Source organism: Rattus rattus, chromosome 6, assembly GCF_011064425.1.
Source record: "Rattus rattus isolate New Zealand chromosome 6, Rrattus_CSIRO_v1, whole genome shotgun sequence".
Lineage (NCBI taxonomy): Eukaryota > Metazoa > Chordata > Mammalia > Rodentia > Muridae > Rattus > Rattus rattus.
Window position 1 is genome coordinate 115,923,759 of NC_046159.1, and position 17,220 is coordinate 115,940,978.

At 41.8% G+C, this 17,220-nt stretch overlaps 1 protein-coding gene across 12 annotated transcripts in view; it reads left to right on the plus strand.

Moving 5' to 3' along the window:
* The window catches only part of Cadps2 (calcium dependent secretion activator 2), a 525,569-nt gene that overhangs the window by 472,155 nt on the left and 36,194 nt on the right, over positions 1 to 17,220 (plus strand). For all 12 annotated transcript variants that reach the window (XM_032906883.1, XM_032906888.1, XM_032906885.1 and 9 more), the window contains 2 exons: positions 4,507 to 4,590; positions 4,689 to 4,721. In XM_032906883.1, the coding sequence (XP_032762774.1) occupies positions 4,507 to 4,590; positions 4,689 to 4,721 (117 nt within the window). The remainder of the gene's footprint in view (positions 1 to 4,506; positions 4,591 to 4,688; positions 4,722 to 17,220) is intronic.

Genomic DNA, 17,220 nt, shown 5'->3' on the forward strand with positions numbered 1-17,220 from the left:
ATATGCAGAAGGTACTTGGTTAAATCTAGATGTGTGCTTAAAAGGAATGGCTTACTCGGTTAAGGGCTAAGAGAGGTGGAAAGTAAGGCCGGTCACTGCACTGGGGAGAACAAAGGAAGAGGGAACAATGGGGAAAGGCCGTCTAGGGAGTTTGATCACAGCTGGGCTAGGTGTGGCGTTTTGGATGCTTGCAGGGCAAGGTATTTACAAATGCGTTCTGTCAAGCACTAGTCATCCTTCTCACAGCTGTCTGTGATCCAGATGTTGTCAAAGTCAGAACAAAGCTGCAAGGACCTGATTCACAGTTCCTGAGAGAGGAGAGAAAACGAGCCATCATGTTAGTGGCATTCTCTTTAAAGAAGAAAGCCTATTTTCTTTTCCGGCTCTGATTATCTGGTTGCATGTGAAATTTGAATACTGGTTAGTCCCAATCTTAACAGCAAAACTTCTACTAGCTGACATCCTAAGTCTCCCTGGCTTTTATCTAGAATAGCATGCATTTCTTCCGAGATCACTCTTCCTATGAATGGCTATGCTTTCTATGGAAAGTTTTAAAGTTTGCTGTGTAAACAATGCATCCCCCACTTGTTTACTTCATGGCTGAAAAAAACAGTAACCCTGTGGGGAACCCCAGCAGTCTGTAGGCCCCATCACTTCTCAGGATCCACGGTTTTTATATCCTGCTACGAATATAGGAATCATGCAGCCTGTTGCAACAACTCTTATGTCCTTTTCACTCTTATATCCTGTTCTAACAGGATATTTAAACCACCATATCTTATGGCACTCCTCGTTCTATTCCAACAGTCATTTCAGAGTGCTTTTCGTCTTGCATTTCCTTGGGAGTAGGCATCATGAGACAAAGGCAGTAATTACCCAGACAGACTCCAAGTGTTAAATGTTACTCAAACAAACCCAGTGCATGACATCCACAATAAAGAACAGGGAAACAAAGAAATTGCAGCCTTCCATTCCAACCCATCACCCTCAGGAGAGCAGAAAGCACAAGGCAAAGCCATAAGTATTTATAATCTCCCAGCGCTGTGTAGAGAAAGTTCACAGGAAACAGTTAAAGATGCAGCAAGGAGGCGCAGCATTTAACTGCATTTCTTTGGATCCTTGCTGTTTTGTGCAATTAAAAGCCAAGGGGAAAAATATGCTGTTACTAATCTAGATTTTAATAAAGTCTGACTCGGAAGGTAGCTTTTCCACCATGTGGGCCTTGACAACAATCCTACAAAGAAAACCTTCCTGTAGGAACTGTGGGTCTCACTTAGTTGGTCCCAGGGGTGCAATCTCGGTAAGCCCTTGGAGTCTCTCCTGTGTACGTGCCTCCTTGGGGACCATTTGGGACAGAGAGGAACCCAAACAGAGGCTTCCTACTATTGTCGAAATAGAGGCAAAGAACGCCGTGTGTGACGGGGCTGAGGCCCACGCACAGGATTTACTCTGCTGTAGTCCAGCAGTGCTGTACATGCAGAGAAGACCAGGCTGGCTACCACACACCTCAAGAGAAAAACTCCTTCCCTCAATTCCTATCCAAGAGACCTCCCAAGGGTCAGTTCCATTTCTGCTGTTACACAGTCTAAACCCTACACCATGGAGTTATCTCCCTTTTTATTTTGAACTGTGAGTCCTTCGATTAGTCTTTCTCTCCTCCCACTCTGCATACTGTGTGTCCAGCCATATCAGCCACATCTGGCTAATGTCACATTCGGGCTCATGTCATTTTCTTCCGCAACTTTGTATACGCCTGAGAAGGAAAGCCTAGATCTCTTTCACGTTTGTCTTTTCTGTCTTGGGGGCTTAATGATAATAATAACAGAAATGACATCCAGCCAACGCACGTGCCGAATCATCTCAAGTCTCAGCTCTGTGGCACGCTGGTGAAGAACGAGGGCTCCTGGGCAGACCACTTATCTTCAAAGCTCTTCTCCCATGTTATCCACCCAGTGTGCTCAAAGCAGGCAGGACTCAAGAGGTCGGACAGCCTCGAATCCGTTCCCACCTTTATGGACACCCACATAGATGTCACTAACTCACACCTATCTGTGAGCCAAACCCGTTGTTATCCATTGTCACTGAACAATCCTACTTAACTTACCTAGATGTTCAGAAAACTCGCGACTATGATATAGCTAATCACAGCAGTCACGCTAACTCTCTCTGTTCAGCAGCACTTGGGAAGCAGAGGCAGGTGGATCTCTGTGAGTCTGAAGACCATCCTGGTCTACATCGTTGAGTGCTAGCGCATCCAGAGCTACACAGGGAGATCCTGTCTTGAAAACAAAACCCAAAAACTTCCTATTTAATATTTTCTAATTTTAATCTTTTCATACTAATGACCTCCACATTCTTGGTGCTATCCTTGTCAGTGAGAATCTTCATCTTCCCCATGAGGCAAGAGAAACACAATAACCTAATATCCAGACAGCGGCAGGGTTTGACTTGACTCTTCATCTTCTACATCCCTCTGTAGGATTTTTGTCTCTACCTTACCCTTAGCCCTATTCACCTGTGTGAACAGAGTGAATGCACACACCAAGGATCAGGTCTTTGATGCCTCTGGTTGTCGGTAACCATAGTAGTTGTCTCTCCTCATGGCAAATGAGATCACCTGGCAAACACTTGCTCTTACCGATTTGAGCTATAGGAGATGAGGCATTTTCCACAGAGGGCCATTAAGTCTGGAATTCCGTTCCCGTGGTCTGACAGAGCCCTGGAGGATTGGGGTTCTGAGCCTTGGCAAACCACATTAAGTTAAGCTAGGCAGTCGGTCCCACTTACTGGTCAGGAGGAACGCAGTAAGTAGACTTTGAGTCCTGAGTGATTTATAGTTTTGTAGTTTCCCTGTTTAGAACTCTCAAGGTCGCTTCGCAGCCGAGTGCAGTTCTCTTTGAGAAGCACTTTGCGCTGCGGTTTGCACGATTGTGTTTCTGCGTTCTTACATCATATCACAAAGGATGTGGTGAAGAAGCCTACAGGGAAGTTTCCGTTTCTTTTGCATAAACTATTTTGCAGTAATTGATCAGCCATAGAGAAAACATGATCTCCTGTGCACTCGACGTGAGTTCTGTGGTCACCAGAGACTAATAAGTCGTGTCCCTGGAACTATTATCACTTTGTTGCAGAAGCTGCTATGTGAACAAAAACCAGCCTTCGTTAATTTCCCTTTTCGTATTTAAAAAACCTTGTCAGTATTTTCCCTTCGGGAATATGTAATTTGTCAATAGTGCATATTATTTTAGATATACTGAGGAAAGAAGCAGGGTAATGTGTTCTTATTACTTTATTTTTTCCATTGATCTTCATGTCAAATATGTTTCTAGTCATTAGAATAAGATTTTCCAGTTTTATATTGCTGATTACTTTTTTTATATTCTAGAAATAAAAAAAAAATGGCCAGTGAGATGGGTCAGCAAGTTAGGATGCTTGCAGACAAGCAGAATGACCTGAATTGAATCCTGAATGAGACCCATGTATTAAATTAGATGGGGAGAACAGACTCCCACAAGTTGTCCTTTGACTTCCATGCACATACTATGACATACCCACACACACACCCCAACAATGAATATATGTATGTATGTAAATGTTACGTGTGTGTGTGAGAGATTGGGGGTGGGGAGGCTAGGGATGTAAGTCAGATTGGTAGAACACTTGCTTACCATGCATGCACAAAGCCTACTTTTGATCCTCAACATCAAATAAAGTAGGCATGGTGATGCATGCCTGTAATCCCAGCGTTCAAAAAGGGTAAAAGGAGGAAGATCAGATGGTAAGACATCTCTATGACATAAGGAGTTCAAGGTCAGAATGGGACATGTAGCACACTGTCATAAAAACAGAGAGGAGAGAGAGGGGGGAAGGAGAGAGAAGGAAGGAAATGAAGGAACAAAGAGGAAAAAGAAAAGTTTTAGAAATGTGAAATTTCTCTGAAGTAATTTGGCTCCCACTTCTTCTCTATCTGCCCACCAACATCCACATGTAGCTAGTAGAAGAGGTGATGTCTGCCTTGGACCGATCCTCAGGAAACAGGGGTGATACTTGAGTGTCACAATTGGAAAGTTCGATAAGTGCTTAATTTAAGGAATGCTAGATTTGTTCTAATATTGTAAAAGCCCTGAATGCCACACCTCTCTTCTACTGCTCAGTCTTCACTGCTCAGGCTCCTCTGTATATGTAGAAAAAGTTGATCTCTAGGCAAGTCATGCATGATGGATATTTGATTTATTTGCCATGGTTTATAAGCGTCTGTGTTAAAGTTGAAAGCAGTTCTTATTTATGGTTTAAATCAGAGGTGTCCAACCTCTTGGCTCCTCTTGGCCATACTTAATGAAGAACTTTCTTGGGCCACATACATGGATACCCAACTCCCAATCCGTGGGTTACAAGATTGTGTGTGTGTGTGTGTGTGTGTGTGTGTGTGTGTGTAAAAGTTGGTTTACAAATTGTCCTCCCTGCTCGTAGACTGTGTTCTCACACTCACCATGAACTCTCCTGCAGTTTGTTTCAGTACTGGAAGGGGTGCTTTCGAAGCTGTCAAGGTATGACGAAGGCACTTTCTTCTCATCCATTCTGTCCTTCACTGTAAGTATGAGTTCTCTTGTGTTTTCTTTTAACAGTTACCGTAGTACTTGTGCACCAGTTAAGAATTCCCCTAATTATTCTCTCCTTTCCCATTTAAGGTGAAAGCAGCTGCAAAATATGTCGATGTCCCTGTAAGTATTTTTAAACTCTGTTTTCCTCCCCCACCTTCCATCCATCCACCTTTCCCTTCCTTCTCTCCCTAAGCCCCTCATAATTATGAGTCAGTGCTGGTTGACTTCAGCTCTTTAAACTGGTTCCATCCCTTGGGGAGTAGCTTCCTTTCATTAAGCAAATACTAACCCTCATAATAAAATCTTGGCAGCAGCATCTCAACAGATCTCACTTTTTCTTCTATAACTTGGGAGCTGTCCGAAAGTTCGCCATGAGAACTTGGCATTAGAGCTTCAGGGAGAACTTTACAACCCTCTGGGATGGAATAGACAATGCCTGACCCTATATAGATAAAACAGTACTTGGTCTTCTTGATCTTTATGTGAAGGTTCTAACCAGTTTCTAGTAGCAATTAAAAGAACAATAAAGGTTCAGTAAACTGTTTGTAAATACAAAGGTAGCAGATCAATTGTAACTTGTTTAAACACTGGATTTTTCGAAGACCTCTTTGGAAATAATGTATGAAATCATGGAATAAAACCAAAAACCAATTTAGCATTGTGTTTTTAAGATGTATTGAGTTAACTTGGGTTTTGAATTCTATTACTATCACATTCAAATATATGGGCTATAGATAATTAAAGCATATGCTAACCTAATTATGTTTTCGAGCGTATGTTATCAATTTTTGCACAATTAGAGCGTGGCAAATGTCCTTAAACCTAGATATCCCTGTGCCTGAGCATCCTCAGAGTGGAGCACTGATGTGAGTTGTGATTGGCACGACTGCTGAGAATCCTTGAACAATGGCTATGGGTGGCTTAGTTTTAGAATGCTTACATGCATCTTGTCACCGGTATGACTGATGTCATAATCTCTTTTGAAAGTAATGTATTTATTCACTTTATATCCTGGTCGCAGCCCCCTCCCTCTTCCCCTCTCAGTCCCACCGTACAACTCCTCTATTCCTCTGACCCCTTCCCCCTCTCCTCAGAAAAGGGGCACACGCTCCCACCCCTGGTACCAGCGCTGGTCTAGCACCTCAAGTAGCATCGTTACTAAGTGCATCCTCTCCCACTGAGCAGACAAGACAGCCCAGCTAGGGGAAAGAGATCCAAAGGCATCCTCTGGGCAACGGAGTCCATGTCAGAGATGACTCTGATCCAGTCGTTACGGGACCCACATGAAGACCAAGCTCACATCTACTACGTATGTGTAAGATGCCTAGGTCCAAACTCTACATGCTCTTTGGTATTAGTTCAGCCTCTGTGAGATCCCACAGGCCCAGGTTAGTTGGCTCTGTAGGTCCTCCTGTAGTGTCTTAGACTCCTCTGGGTCCCACAATCCTTCCCATGACTCTCCTACAGGACTCCCTGAGCTCCTCCTAATGCTTGGCTGTGGTCTCTGTATCTGTTTTCATCAGCTACTGGATGAAGTACCTCAGAAGAGAGTATGCCAGGCCCCTATCTGCAAGCATAGCAGTGTATCATTAATAGAATCATGGGTTGGCTTTCTCCCATGGGGTAGGTCTCAAGTTGGGCCCATCATTGGTTGGCCATTTCCCTAGGCATCTTATAGGCAGGGCTAATTTTGGGTCAAGGAGTTTGTGGGTGGCTTGGTGTTCCCCTTGCCCCTCTGAAAGCCCTGCCTGGCTATAGCAGGTGGCCATTTCAGGCTCCATATTCCCTGTGCTAGGAGTCTTAACTAGAGTCACACCCATATCCTCCCAGGAGCCTCCCCTGTCCCAGGACTCATGCTAACTCCAGAAATTCTCCCCACTGATTTTCCTTCTCTCTACCACCCCCTCCAACCTCCTCAAGCCATTTCTCCCCATACCTGATCTTCACCCCCTCCCCCTCTTTGTCCCCTGCCCCATCCACTTCCCTTTGTCCATTCACTTCCAATGTTATTTTATGTCCCCTTCTATGTGAGAATCAAGCATCCTCCCTTGGGCCATTGTTGTAACTTAGTTTTTTGGGTCTGTGGATTATAGCATGGTTACCCTGTCCTTCATGGCTACTGTCCACTTATTAGTGAGTACATACAATACATGTCTTTCTGGGTCTAGGTTACTTCACTCAAGATGATATTTTCTAGTTCCATCCAGTTGCCTGCAGATTTTATGATGTCCTTGTTTTTAATGGCTGAGTAGTATTCCACTGTGTTGTTTCCATTTTCTGGCTACTAAAAATAAAACTGCTGTGAATGAACATAGTAGAGTTCTGGTATGGTGGAGCATCTTTTGGACATATACCCAACAATGATATAACTGGGTCTTGAGGTAGATCTATTCCCAATTTTCTAAGAACCCACCAAATACACTTCCAAAGTGGTTGTACAAGTTTGCACTCCCACCAGCAATGGAGGAGTGTTTCCATTGCTCCACATCCTCACCAGCACATGCTGTCGCCTAACATTTTGCTATTAGTCATTCTAAAGTGTATAGGTGGATTCTCCAACTCGTTTTGATTTGTGTTTCCCTGATGACTAAGAGCATTGAACATTCCTTTAGGTGCTTCTTAGCCATTAGAAAATTCTCTGCTTACCTCTGTACCCTAATTTTTTAATAAATTTTTATTTACATTTCAAATGTTATCCCCTTTCCCGATTTCCCCTCCAGAAGCCCCTAGCCAATCCCCTCTCCCCCTGCTTCTATGAGGGTATTCCCCCACACCCACCCAACCCTTCCAGGCTCCCTGCTCTGACATTCCCCTACACTGGGGCATCGAACCTTGGCAGGACCAAAGGCTTCTCCTCCCATCGATGCTCAACAAGGCCATCCTCTGCTACATATGCAGCTGGATCCAGGGGTCTGTTCATGTGTACTCTTTGGATGATGATTTAGTCCCTGGGAGCTCTGATTGGTTGGTATTGTTCTTATGAGGTTCAAACTCCTTCAGCTCCTTCAGTCCTTTCTCTAACTCCTCCATTGGGGACCCTGTTCTCAGTTCAGTGGTTGGCTGTGAGCATCCGCCTCTGTATTTGTCAGGCTCTGGCAGAGCCTCTCAGGAGACAGTTATATCAGACTCCTGTCAGCCTCCACTTCTTGGCATCTGCAATATTATCTGGGTTTGGTGGCTGTATGTATGTGGGTTGGATCCCCAGGTGGGGTAGTCTCTGGATGGCCTTTCCTTCAGTCTCTGCTCCAAACTTTATCTCTGTATTTCCCCCTGTGAATATTTTTGTTCCCACTTCTAAGAAGGACTTAAGCATCCACACTTTGTTTGTCCTACCTCTTGAGCTTCATGTAGTCTGTGGATTATATCTTGAGTAATACGAGCTTTTGGGCTAATATCCATTTATCAGTGAGTGCATACCACGTGTGTGTTTTTTTGTGATTAGGTTACCTCACTCAAGATGATATTCTCTAGTTCCATCCATTTGCCTATGAATTTCATGAAGCCATTGTTTTTAATAGCTGAGTAGTACTCCATTGTGTAAATGTACCACACTTTCTGTATCCATTCCTCTGTTGAGGGACATCTGGGTTCTTTCTAGCTCCTGGTTTTTATAAATAGGGCTGCTATGAACATAGTAGAGCATGTGTCTGTGTTATATGTTGGAGAATCTTTTGGGTACATGCCCAGGAGTGATATAGCTGGATCCTCAGGTAGTACTATGTCCAATTTTCTGAGGAACCTCCAGACTGATTTCCAGAGTGGTTGTACCAGCTTACAATCCCACCAACAATGGTGGAGTGTTCCTCTTTCTCCACATACTCGCCAGCATCTGCTGTCACCTGAGTTTTGATCTTAGCTATTCTGACTTGTGTGAGGTGGAATCACACAATGTGATTTGCATTTCCCTGATGACTAAGGATGTTGAATATTTCTTTAGGTGATTCTCAGCCATTCGATATTCCTCATTTGAGAATTCTTTGTTTAGCTCTGTACCTTATTTTTAATAGGGCTATTTGATTCTCTGGAGTCTAACTTCTTGAGTTCTTTGTATATATTAGATATTAGCCCTCTATGGAATGTAGGTATTGTAAAGATCTAATGACACTGTCCTTTGCCTTACAGAAGCTTTGCAATTTTATGAAATCCCATTTGTCAATTCTTAATCTTAGAGCATAGGCTATTGGTGTTTTGTTCAGGGAATTTTCCCTAGTGCCCATGTATTCAAGACTCTTCCCCACTTTTTCTTCTATTAGTTTAAGTGTATCTGGTTTGATGTGGAGGTCCTTGATCCACTTGGACTTGAGTTTTGTACAGGGCAATAGGGTTACTTAGCTTGTTGCTGTTTGATTTCTTGAGTTCTTTGTATATTTTGGATATTAGTCTTCTGTCTAAAATAGGGTTAGTGAAGATCTTTTCCCATTCTGTAGGCTGCCATTTTGTCCTATTAAAGTTGTCCTTAGCCTTGTAGAAGCTTTTCTGTTTCATTAGATCCCAGTTATTAACTGTTGATCTTAGTGCCTGAGCTGTTGGTGATCTATTCAGAAAGTTGGCTCCTGTACCAATTATTTCAACACTGTTCCCTACTTTCTTTTCTGTTAGATTTAGTGTATCCAGTTTTATGTTGAGGTCTTTGATCCACTTGGACCTGAGTTTTGTACAGCGTGAAAATATGGATCTATTTGCATTCTTCTACATGCAGACATCGAGTTTTACCAGCACCATTTGCTGAAGATACTTTCTCTTTTTTCATTGTATGGTTTTGGCTTCTTTGTAAAATGTCAAGTGCCCATTGGATTTATTCGTTTCCTTTGCCAGTTTAATTGTATTTTCCTGTATTTCGTTAAGGGATTCTTTCATTTCCTCTTTGAAGGCTTTTTATCATCTTTATCAGATTGTATTTTTAAGGTCACTTTCTTGTGCTTTGGCTGTGTTAGGATATCCAAGGCTTGCTGTATTAGGATAGCTGGGCCCTGGTGATGCTATATTCTTCTGTCTTTGGTTGGTTATGTTTGTGAGCTGGCCTTTAGCCATCTGGTTGTGTCTGGTGTTGGCTGGATGTTCCTGATGCCAACTGGACCCTTTAGGGAGCCAGGCAAAGCCTTGGTTCTCACAATGGATCTCAGGGCACAGCATGCTGTTCACCTATGCTTGCTGTGCTCCAGGTAGAACCAAATCTTCCTGAGGCCCCCCCCCCAGAGACCTCCTTGGAAAGGGAGGCAGAACAGTGAGCCTGTTGTTAGAGCTTGGGGACAGAGCATGGTTCACCTCTGCTGGCCACGCCCAGTCGGACATGCCATGCAGGGATAAGGCGTGGGGATGTATAACTGGGTACTCCCTCCATTTGCTGCGGCTTCTTGGAATCTTTTTGCTTACAGTATGACTCTCAAAGAAGGCTTTGCACTCTGTCCATCTGGTACTTAGAATCAGTGCTGAGAAATAAATACGTGCATAAAGGCGAGAATGGGAGAGCTAAGGGGAAGGTTTTATATTTTGTCTCCAGAAAGGCAGGCATTCATACACACGTGTGTACTTCATTGGACTACTTATGCATCTCATATCATGAATTTTTTTTTATCTTGTATTTCAGTAGAATAGGATATCATAAGTATTTGTGTCTCTGGAGCTTTTGAAGCTTTCAATTTGACTATGAACTAGATGGTCGTTACTTCATAAAATGTTAGCTGAGAGAGGCAGAAAGTGCTTAATTCATTCTCCTCAGAGCAAAAGGATCATCCTTTGACATCTTCCTCAAAGAATCTCGGAGGTCTCTTTAGCTATTTCAGAGATTGCAAACTGGCGGTTAGGCAGCCTCCTCTTCAGCATCATAAACTGACCTGCATTTCCATGAACGATGCCTATCAATCCTATTTCTGCCATTTCTTCATCAGGGAAGTCCTTAAAATACATGCTGATCTTTATCACCACTCCTCTCCCCAAGAGCATCAGTGCTATTCAAATGCACTTATTATCTGAATAATTCATATTATTAGGATTAAATCCCTTAAGTATTCACTGAAACCACTGTTAAGATTGTGTTTAGAATGAATCAGACCATGAGCATTCTTTTTCTTTTTTAATATTTAAATTTTTTAAGTTGGACATTTTATTTATTTACATTTCAAATGTAACACCCTTTTCCGGTTTCCTCTTCAGAAAAAGCCTATCCCCTACTCCTAACCCCTGACTCTATGAGAGAACTTCCTCACCCACCCACTGACTCCTTCCCACCGCCCCACCCTGACATTTCCCTACACTGGGGCATCCAGCCTTGACAGGACCAAGGTCTTCCCCTCCCATTGATGCCCAACAAGGCCATCCTCTGCTACATGTATGGAAGGAGCCATAGATCCATCCCTGTGTTCTCTTGGGATGGTGGTTTAGTCCCTGGGAGCTCTGGTTGGTTGGTATTTTTGTTTTAACGGGGTTGCAAACCCCTTCAGCTCCTTCAGTCTTTTCTCTAACTCCTTCATTGTGGATCCTGTTCTCAGTTCAATGGTTGCAAGCATCTGCCTCTGTATTTGTCAGGCTCTGGCAAAGCCTATCAGGAGACAGCTATATTAGGCTCCTGTCAGCATGCACTTCTTGGCATCTGCATTATTGTCTGGGTTTGGTGGCTATATGTTATATGGGTAGGATCCCCAGGTGGGACAGTCTCTGGGTGAACTTTCCTACAGTCTCTGTTCTACATTTTAACTCCACATTTCTTCCTGTGAGTATTTTTGTTCCCCCTTCTAAGAAGGTCTGAAGGATCCACATTTTGGTCTTCCTTCTTGAGCTTCATGTGATTTGTGAATTGTATCTTGGGTATTCCAAGGTTTGGGGCTAAAATCCACTTATCAGTGAGTATATATCATGTGTGTTAGTTTATGACTGGGTTTCCTCACTCAGGATGATATTTTATAGTTTGCCTAAGAATGTCATGATGTCATTGTATTTAATAGCTAAGTATAAATGTACCACATTTTCTATATCCGTTCCTCTGTGAAGGACATCTGGGTTCTTTCCAGCTTCAGGTTATTATAAATAAGGCTGCAATGAACATAATGGAGCATGTGTCCTTGTTATATGTTGAAGAATCTTTTGGGTATATGCCCAGGAGTGGTATAACTGGGACCTCAGATAGTGCAATGTCCAAGTTTCTGAGGAATTGCCAGACTGATTTTCAGAGTGGTTGTACCAGTTTGCAATCCCACCAACAATGGAGGAGTGTTCCTCTTTCTCCACATCCTCGCCAGCATCTACTGTCACCTAAGTTTTTGATCTTAGCCATTCTGACTGGTGTGAGGTGGAATCTCAGGGTTGTTTTGATTTGCATTTCCCTGATGACTAAGGATGTTGAACATTTCTTTAGATGTTTCTCAGCCATTCCATATCCCTCAGTTGAGAATTCTTTGTTTAGCTCTATACTCCAATTTTAATAGGGTTATTTGATTCTCTGGAGTCTAACTACTAGAATTCTTTTTATATATTGGATATTATCCCTCTATCAGATGTAGGATTGGTAAAGATCTTTTCCCATCTGTTGGTTGACATTTTGTCCTATTGACAGTGTCCTTTGCCTTACAGAAGCTTTGCAATTTTATGAGATCCCATTTGTCTATTGTCGATCTTAGAGCATAAGCCATGGAATTCTGTTCAGGAAAATTTTCCCTAGGCCCATATGTTCTAGGCTTTTCCCCATTTTCTCTTCTGTTAGTTTCATTTTATCTAGTTTTATGTGGAGGCCCTTGATCCACTTGAACTTGAGCTTTGTAGAAAGCAATAAGAATGCATCTATTTGCATTCCTCTACATACTGACTACCAACTGAACCAGCACCATTTGTTAAAAATACTGTCTTTTTTCCACTAGATGGTTTTAGCTCCTTTGTCCACAATCAGATGACCATATTGGGTTCATTTCTACATCTTCAATTTTATTCCATTGATCTACCTGCCTGTCTCTGTACAAATACAATGAAGTTTTTATCACTATTACTCTGTAATACAGCTCAAGATCAGGGATGGTGATTCCCCCAGAAGTTCTTTTATTGTTGAAAATACTTTTCACTATCATGTATTTTTGTTATTCCAAATGAATTTGCAAATTGCTCTTTCTAACTCTATGAGGAATTGAGTTGTAATTTTGATGGGGATTGCATTGAATCTGTAGATTGTTTTCAGCAGATGGCCAGTTTTACTATATTAATCCTCCCAGTCCATGAGTATGGGAGATCTTTCCATGTTCTGAGATCTTCTTCAATTTTTTACTTCAGAAACTTGAAGTTCTGTTCATACAGATTTTTCACTTGCTTGGTTAGAGTCACACTGAAGTATTTTATATTACTTTTTGCTATTGTGAAGAGTGTCGTTTCACTAATTTCTTTCCCAGTCTGTTTATCCTTTGAGTAGAGGAAGGCTACTGATTTATTTGAGTTAATTTTATACCCAGACACTTTGCTGAAGTTCTTTATCAGGTTTAGGAGTTCTCTGGTAGAATTTTGGGGAATCACATAAGTATACTATCTTATTGTCTACAAATAGTGATATTTTAACTTCTTCCTTTCAAATTTTTAGCCCTTTGATCTCCTTTTGTTCTCTAATTGCTCTGCCCAGGATTTCTAGTACTATATTGAATAAGTAGAGAGAGAGTGGGCAGCCTTGTCTAGTCCTTGATTTTAGTGCTTCAAGTTTCTCTCCATTTAGGTTGACGTTGGCTGCTGGTTTGCTGTATATTGCTTTTACTATGTTTAGGTATGGGCCTTGAATTCCTGATCTTTCCAAGGGGTGTTGTAATTTGTCAAATGCTTTCTTAGCATCTAATGAGACGATCATGTGGTTTTTACTTTGAGTTTGTTTACATAGTGGATTACAATGATGGATTTCCATGTATTGGGCCATCCCTGCATCCCTGGGATGAAGTCTATTTGATCATGGTGGATGATCGTTTTGATGTGTTTTTTTACTCAGTTTACAAGAATTTTATTGAGTATTTCTGTATTGATATTCATAAGGGTATTTGGTCTGAAGTTCTCTTTCTGTCTCTGTATCCTGTGGTTAGTCTGGCTAAGGGCTTAATTATCTTGTTGATTTTTTCAAAGAACAAGTTCCTGGTCTTTGATTTGGGTATAAGCATAATTGTAGCTTCATAGAACAAATTGGGTAGCCTTCCTTCTCTTTCTGTTCTGTGGAATACTTTGAAGAGTATTGTTATTACACCTTCTATGAAGGACTGATAGAATTCTGCACTATACCCATCTGGTTCTGGGGTGATATTTTGTTTTGTTTTGTTTTGGGGGGATTGTTTTGGGTTTTTTTTGGGGGGGGGACTTTTAGTGGAGGTTTCTATTTCTATAGGGGCTATGGGACTGGGTAGATGGTTGATATGGTCCTGATTTAACTTTGGTACCTGGTATCTGTCTAGAAAATTGTATATTTCATCCAGATTTTCCAGTTTTGTTGAGTATAGGCTTTTTGTAGTAGGATCTTATAATTTTTTTTAATTTCCCTGGTTTCTGTTGTTCTGTCTCCCCTTTCATTTCTGATTTTGTTAATTTGGATACTGTCTCTGTATCCTGTGGTTAGTCTAGCTAAGGGCTTAATTATCTTGTTGATTTTTTCAAAGAACAAGCTCCTGGTTTTGTTGATTCTTTGTATAGTTCTTTTTGTTTCTACTTGGTTGATATCAGCTCTGAGTTTGATTATTTCCTGCCACCTACTCTTCTCGGGTGTATTTGCTTCTTTTTGTTCCACAGTTTTCAGGTGTACTGTCAAACTGATAGTGTATGCTCCCTCCAGTTTTTGCAAGCACTCACAGCTATGAGTTTTTCTTTTAGCACTGCTTTCATTGTATCCCATAAGTTTGGGTATGTTGTACCTTCATTTCCATTAAATTCTTAAAAGTCTTTTAATTTCTTAATTTCTTCCTTGACCAAATTGTCATTGAATAGAGCATTGTTCAGCTTCTGGGTGTATGTGGGATTTCTGTCGTTATTGTTGTTATTGAAGAAAAGCCTTAATCTATGGCGATCTGATAGGATGCATGGGATTATTTCAATCTTCTTGTATCTGTTGAGGCCTGCTTTGGGACCAATTATATGGTCAGTTTTGGAGAAGGTACCATGAGGTGCTGAGAAGAAGGTATATTCTTTTGTTTTAGGAAGAAATGTTCTACATATATCTTTTAAATCCATTTGGTTCATAACTTACATTAGTTTCACTGTGTCTCTGTTTAGTTTCTGTTTCCATGATGTCCACTGATGAAAGTGGGTGTTGAAGTCTCCCACTATTATTGTGTGAGGTGCAATATGTACTTTGAGTTTTACTGAAGTTTCTTTTATGAATGTGGGTACCCTTGCATTTGCAGCATAGATATTCAGAATTGATTGTTCATCTTGTTAGATTTTTTATAATTATGGAATGCCCTTCCTTATCTTTTTTGATAAATTTTGATTGAAAGTTCATTTTATTCCATATTAGACTGGCTACCCCAGCTTTTTCCTTGGGACCATTTGCTTGGAAAAATTTTTTCCCAGCCTTTTGCTCTGTCTGTCTTTGTCACTGAGCTGCATTTTCTGTATGCAGCAAAATGCTAGGTCCTGTTCAGGAATCCAGTCTGTTAGTCTGTCTTTTTATTGGGGAATTGAGTCTACAGATGTTAAGAGATATTAAGAAAAAGGAATTGTGGGTTGGGGATTTAGCTCAGTGGTAGGGCGCTTGCCTAGCAAGCGCAAGGCCCTGGGTTCGGTCCCCAGCTCCGGAAAAAAAAAAAAAAAAAAAAGAAAAAGTAATTGTTTCTTTCTGTTATTTTTGTTGCTGGAGGTAGAATTATGTTTGTGTGGCTATCTTCTTTGGGTTTGTTGAAAGAAGAATACTTTCTTGCTTATTCTGGGGTGTAGTTTCCCTCCTTGTGTTAGAGTTTTCCATCTATTCTCCTTTGTAGGGCTAGCTTTGTGGAAATATATTGTATAAATTTGGTTTTGTCATGGCATATCTTGGTTTCTCCATCTATGTTATTTGAGAGTTTTGCTGGATACAGTAACCTGGGCTGGCATTTGTATTCTCTTAGGGTCTGTATGACATCTGTCCAGGATCTTCTGGCTTTCATAGTCTCTGGTGAGAAGTCTGGTGTAATTCTGATAGGTCTGCCCTTATATGTTACTTGACCTTTTTCCTTTACTGCTTTTAATATTCTTTCTTTGTTTTGTGCATTTGGTGTTTTTACTATTATGTGATGGGAGGAGTTTCTTTTCTGGTCCAATCTATTTGGAGTTCTGTAGGCTTCTTGTATGCTTATGGGTTTCTCTTTCTTTAGGTTAGGGAAGTTTTCTTCTATGATTTTGTTGACGATATTTACTAGTCCTTTGAGTTGGGAGTCTTCACTCTCTTCTATACGTATTATCCTTAGGTTTGATCTTCTCATTGTGTCCTGGATTTCCTGTATGTTTTGGGCCTGTAGCTTTTTCCACTTTACATTATCTTTGACAGTTGTGTCGATGATTTCTATGGAATCTTCTGCTCCTGAGATTCTCTCTTCCATCTCTTGTATTCTGTTGGTAATGCTTGGTAATCTACGGCTCCTTGTCTCTTCCTTTGGTTTTCTATATCTAGGGTTGTCTCCCTTTGTGCTTTCTCTATTGATTCTATTTCAATTCCTTCACCTGTTTGATTTGTTTTCCTATAATTCTTTCAGGGATTTTTGTGTTTCCTCTCTAAGAGCTTCTATGTGTTTACTTGTGTTTTCCTGCATTTCTCTAAGGGAGTTCTTTATGTCTTTCGTAAAGTCCTCTATCATCATGATCAAATGTGATTTTAAATCTAGATCTTGCCTTTCTGGTGTGTTTGGATATTCAGTGTTTGCTTTGGTGGGAGAATTGGGCTCTGATGATGCCATGTAGTCTTGGTTTCTGTTGCTTGAGTTCCTGCACTTGCCTCTTGCCTTCAGGTTGTCTCTGGTGTTACTTGTTTTGCTATTTCTGACAGTGGCTTGACCTTCCTATAGGCCTGTGTGTCAGGAGTGCTGTAGACTTGTTTTCCTGTTTTCTTTCAGCCAATTATGGGAACAGAGTGTTCTGCTTTCAGGCGTGTAGTCGTTCCTGTCCACTGGCTTTCAGCTGTCCCTGTGTGTGGGAACCAGAAGGGCCTGCCCCTACTTCTCCTAGGTCCCTGTGTGCAGGGGTCCCAGCTGGCAATAGGCCTTTTCCTCTAGAGTCAGAAATGTGGGCAGAGAGTAGTCTCCTCTGGCTTCACAGGCGTGTCTGCCCCTCTGAAGGTCTAGCTCTACCTCCCATGGGATTTGGGTGCAGGGAGCTGTTTGACCAGGTCCTTTCAGATCCGGGAGCAGTATGGACCTCAGGGCTCCTGCAGCATCAGTCTTCCCACGCCCAGAGGCACTATACAGTTTTCTCTTGGACCAAGGATGTGGGCAAAGGTGGGCAGAAGTGGCAGTCTCTCCTTCGCTGCGGTCTCAGGATTGCCAATACTTCTGGGTCATCCGCTCCCTCTTCCACAGGGTTTGAGAGCAGGGAACTGTGGGCCAGGATCAGCAAGGTCCGAGAGCCAGAGGAATTTTGCCCTTGTGTGTCCTGAGTCCACCAGGCAGGTGCCTTGGAGCAGAAAAGTTGGCCTCTGGTCTCGGGCCTG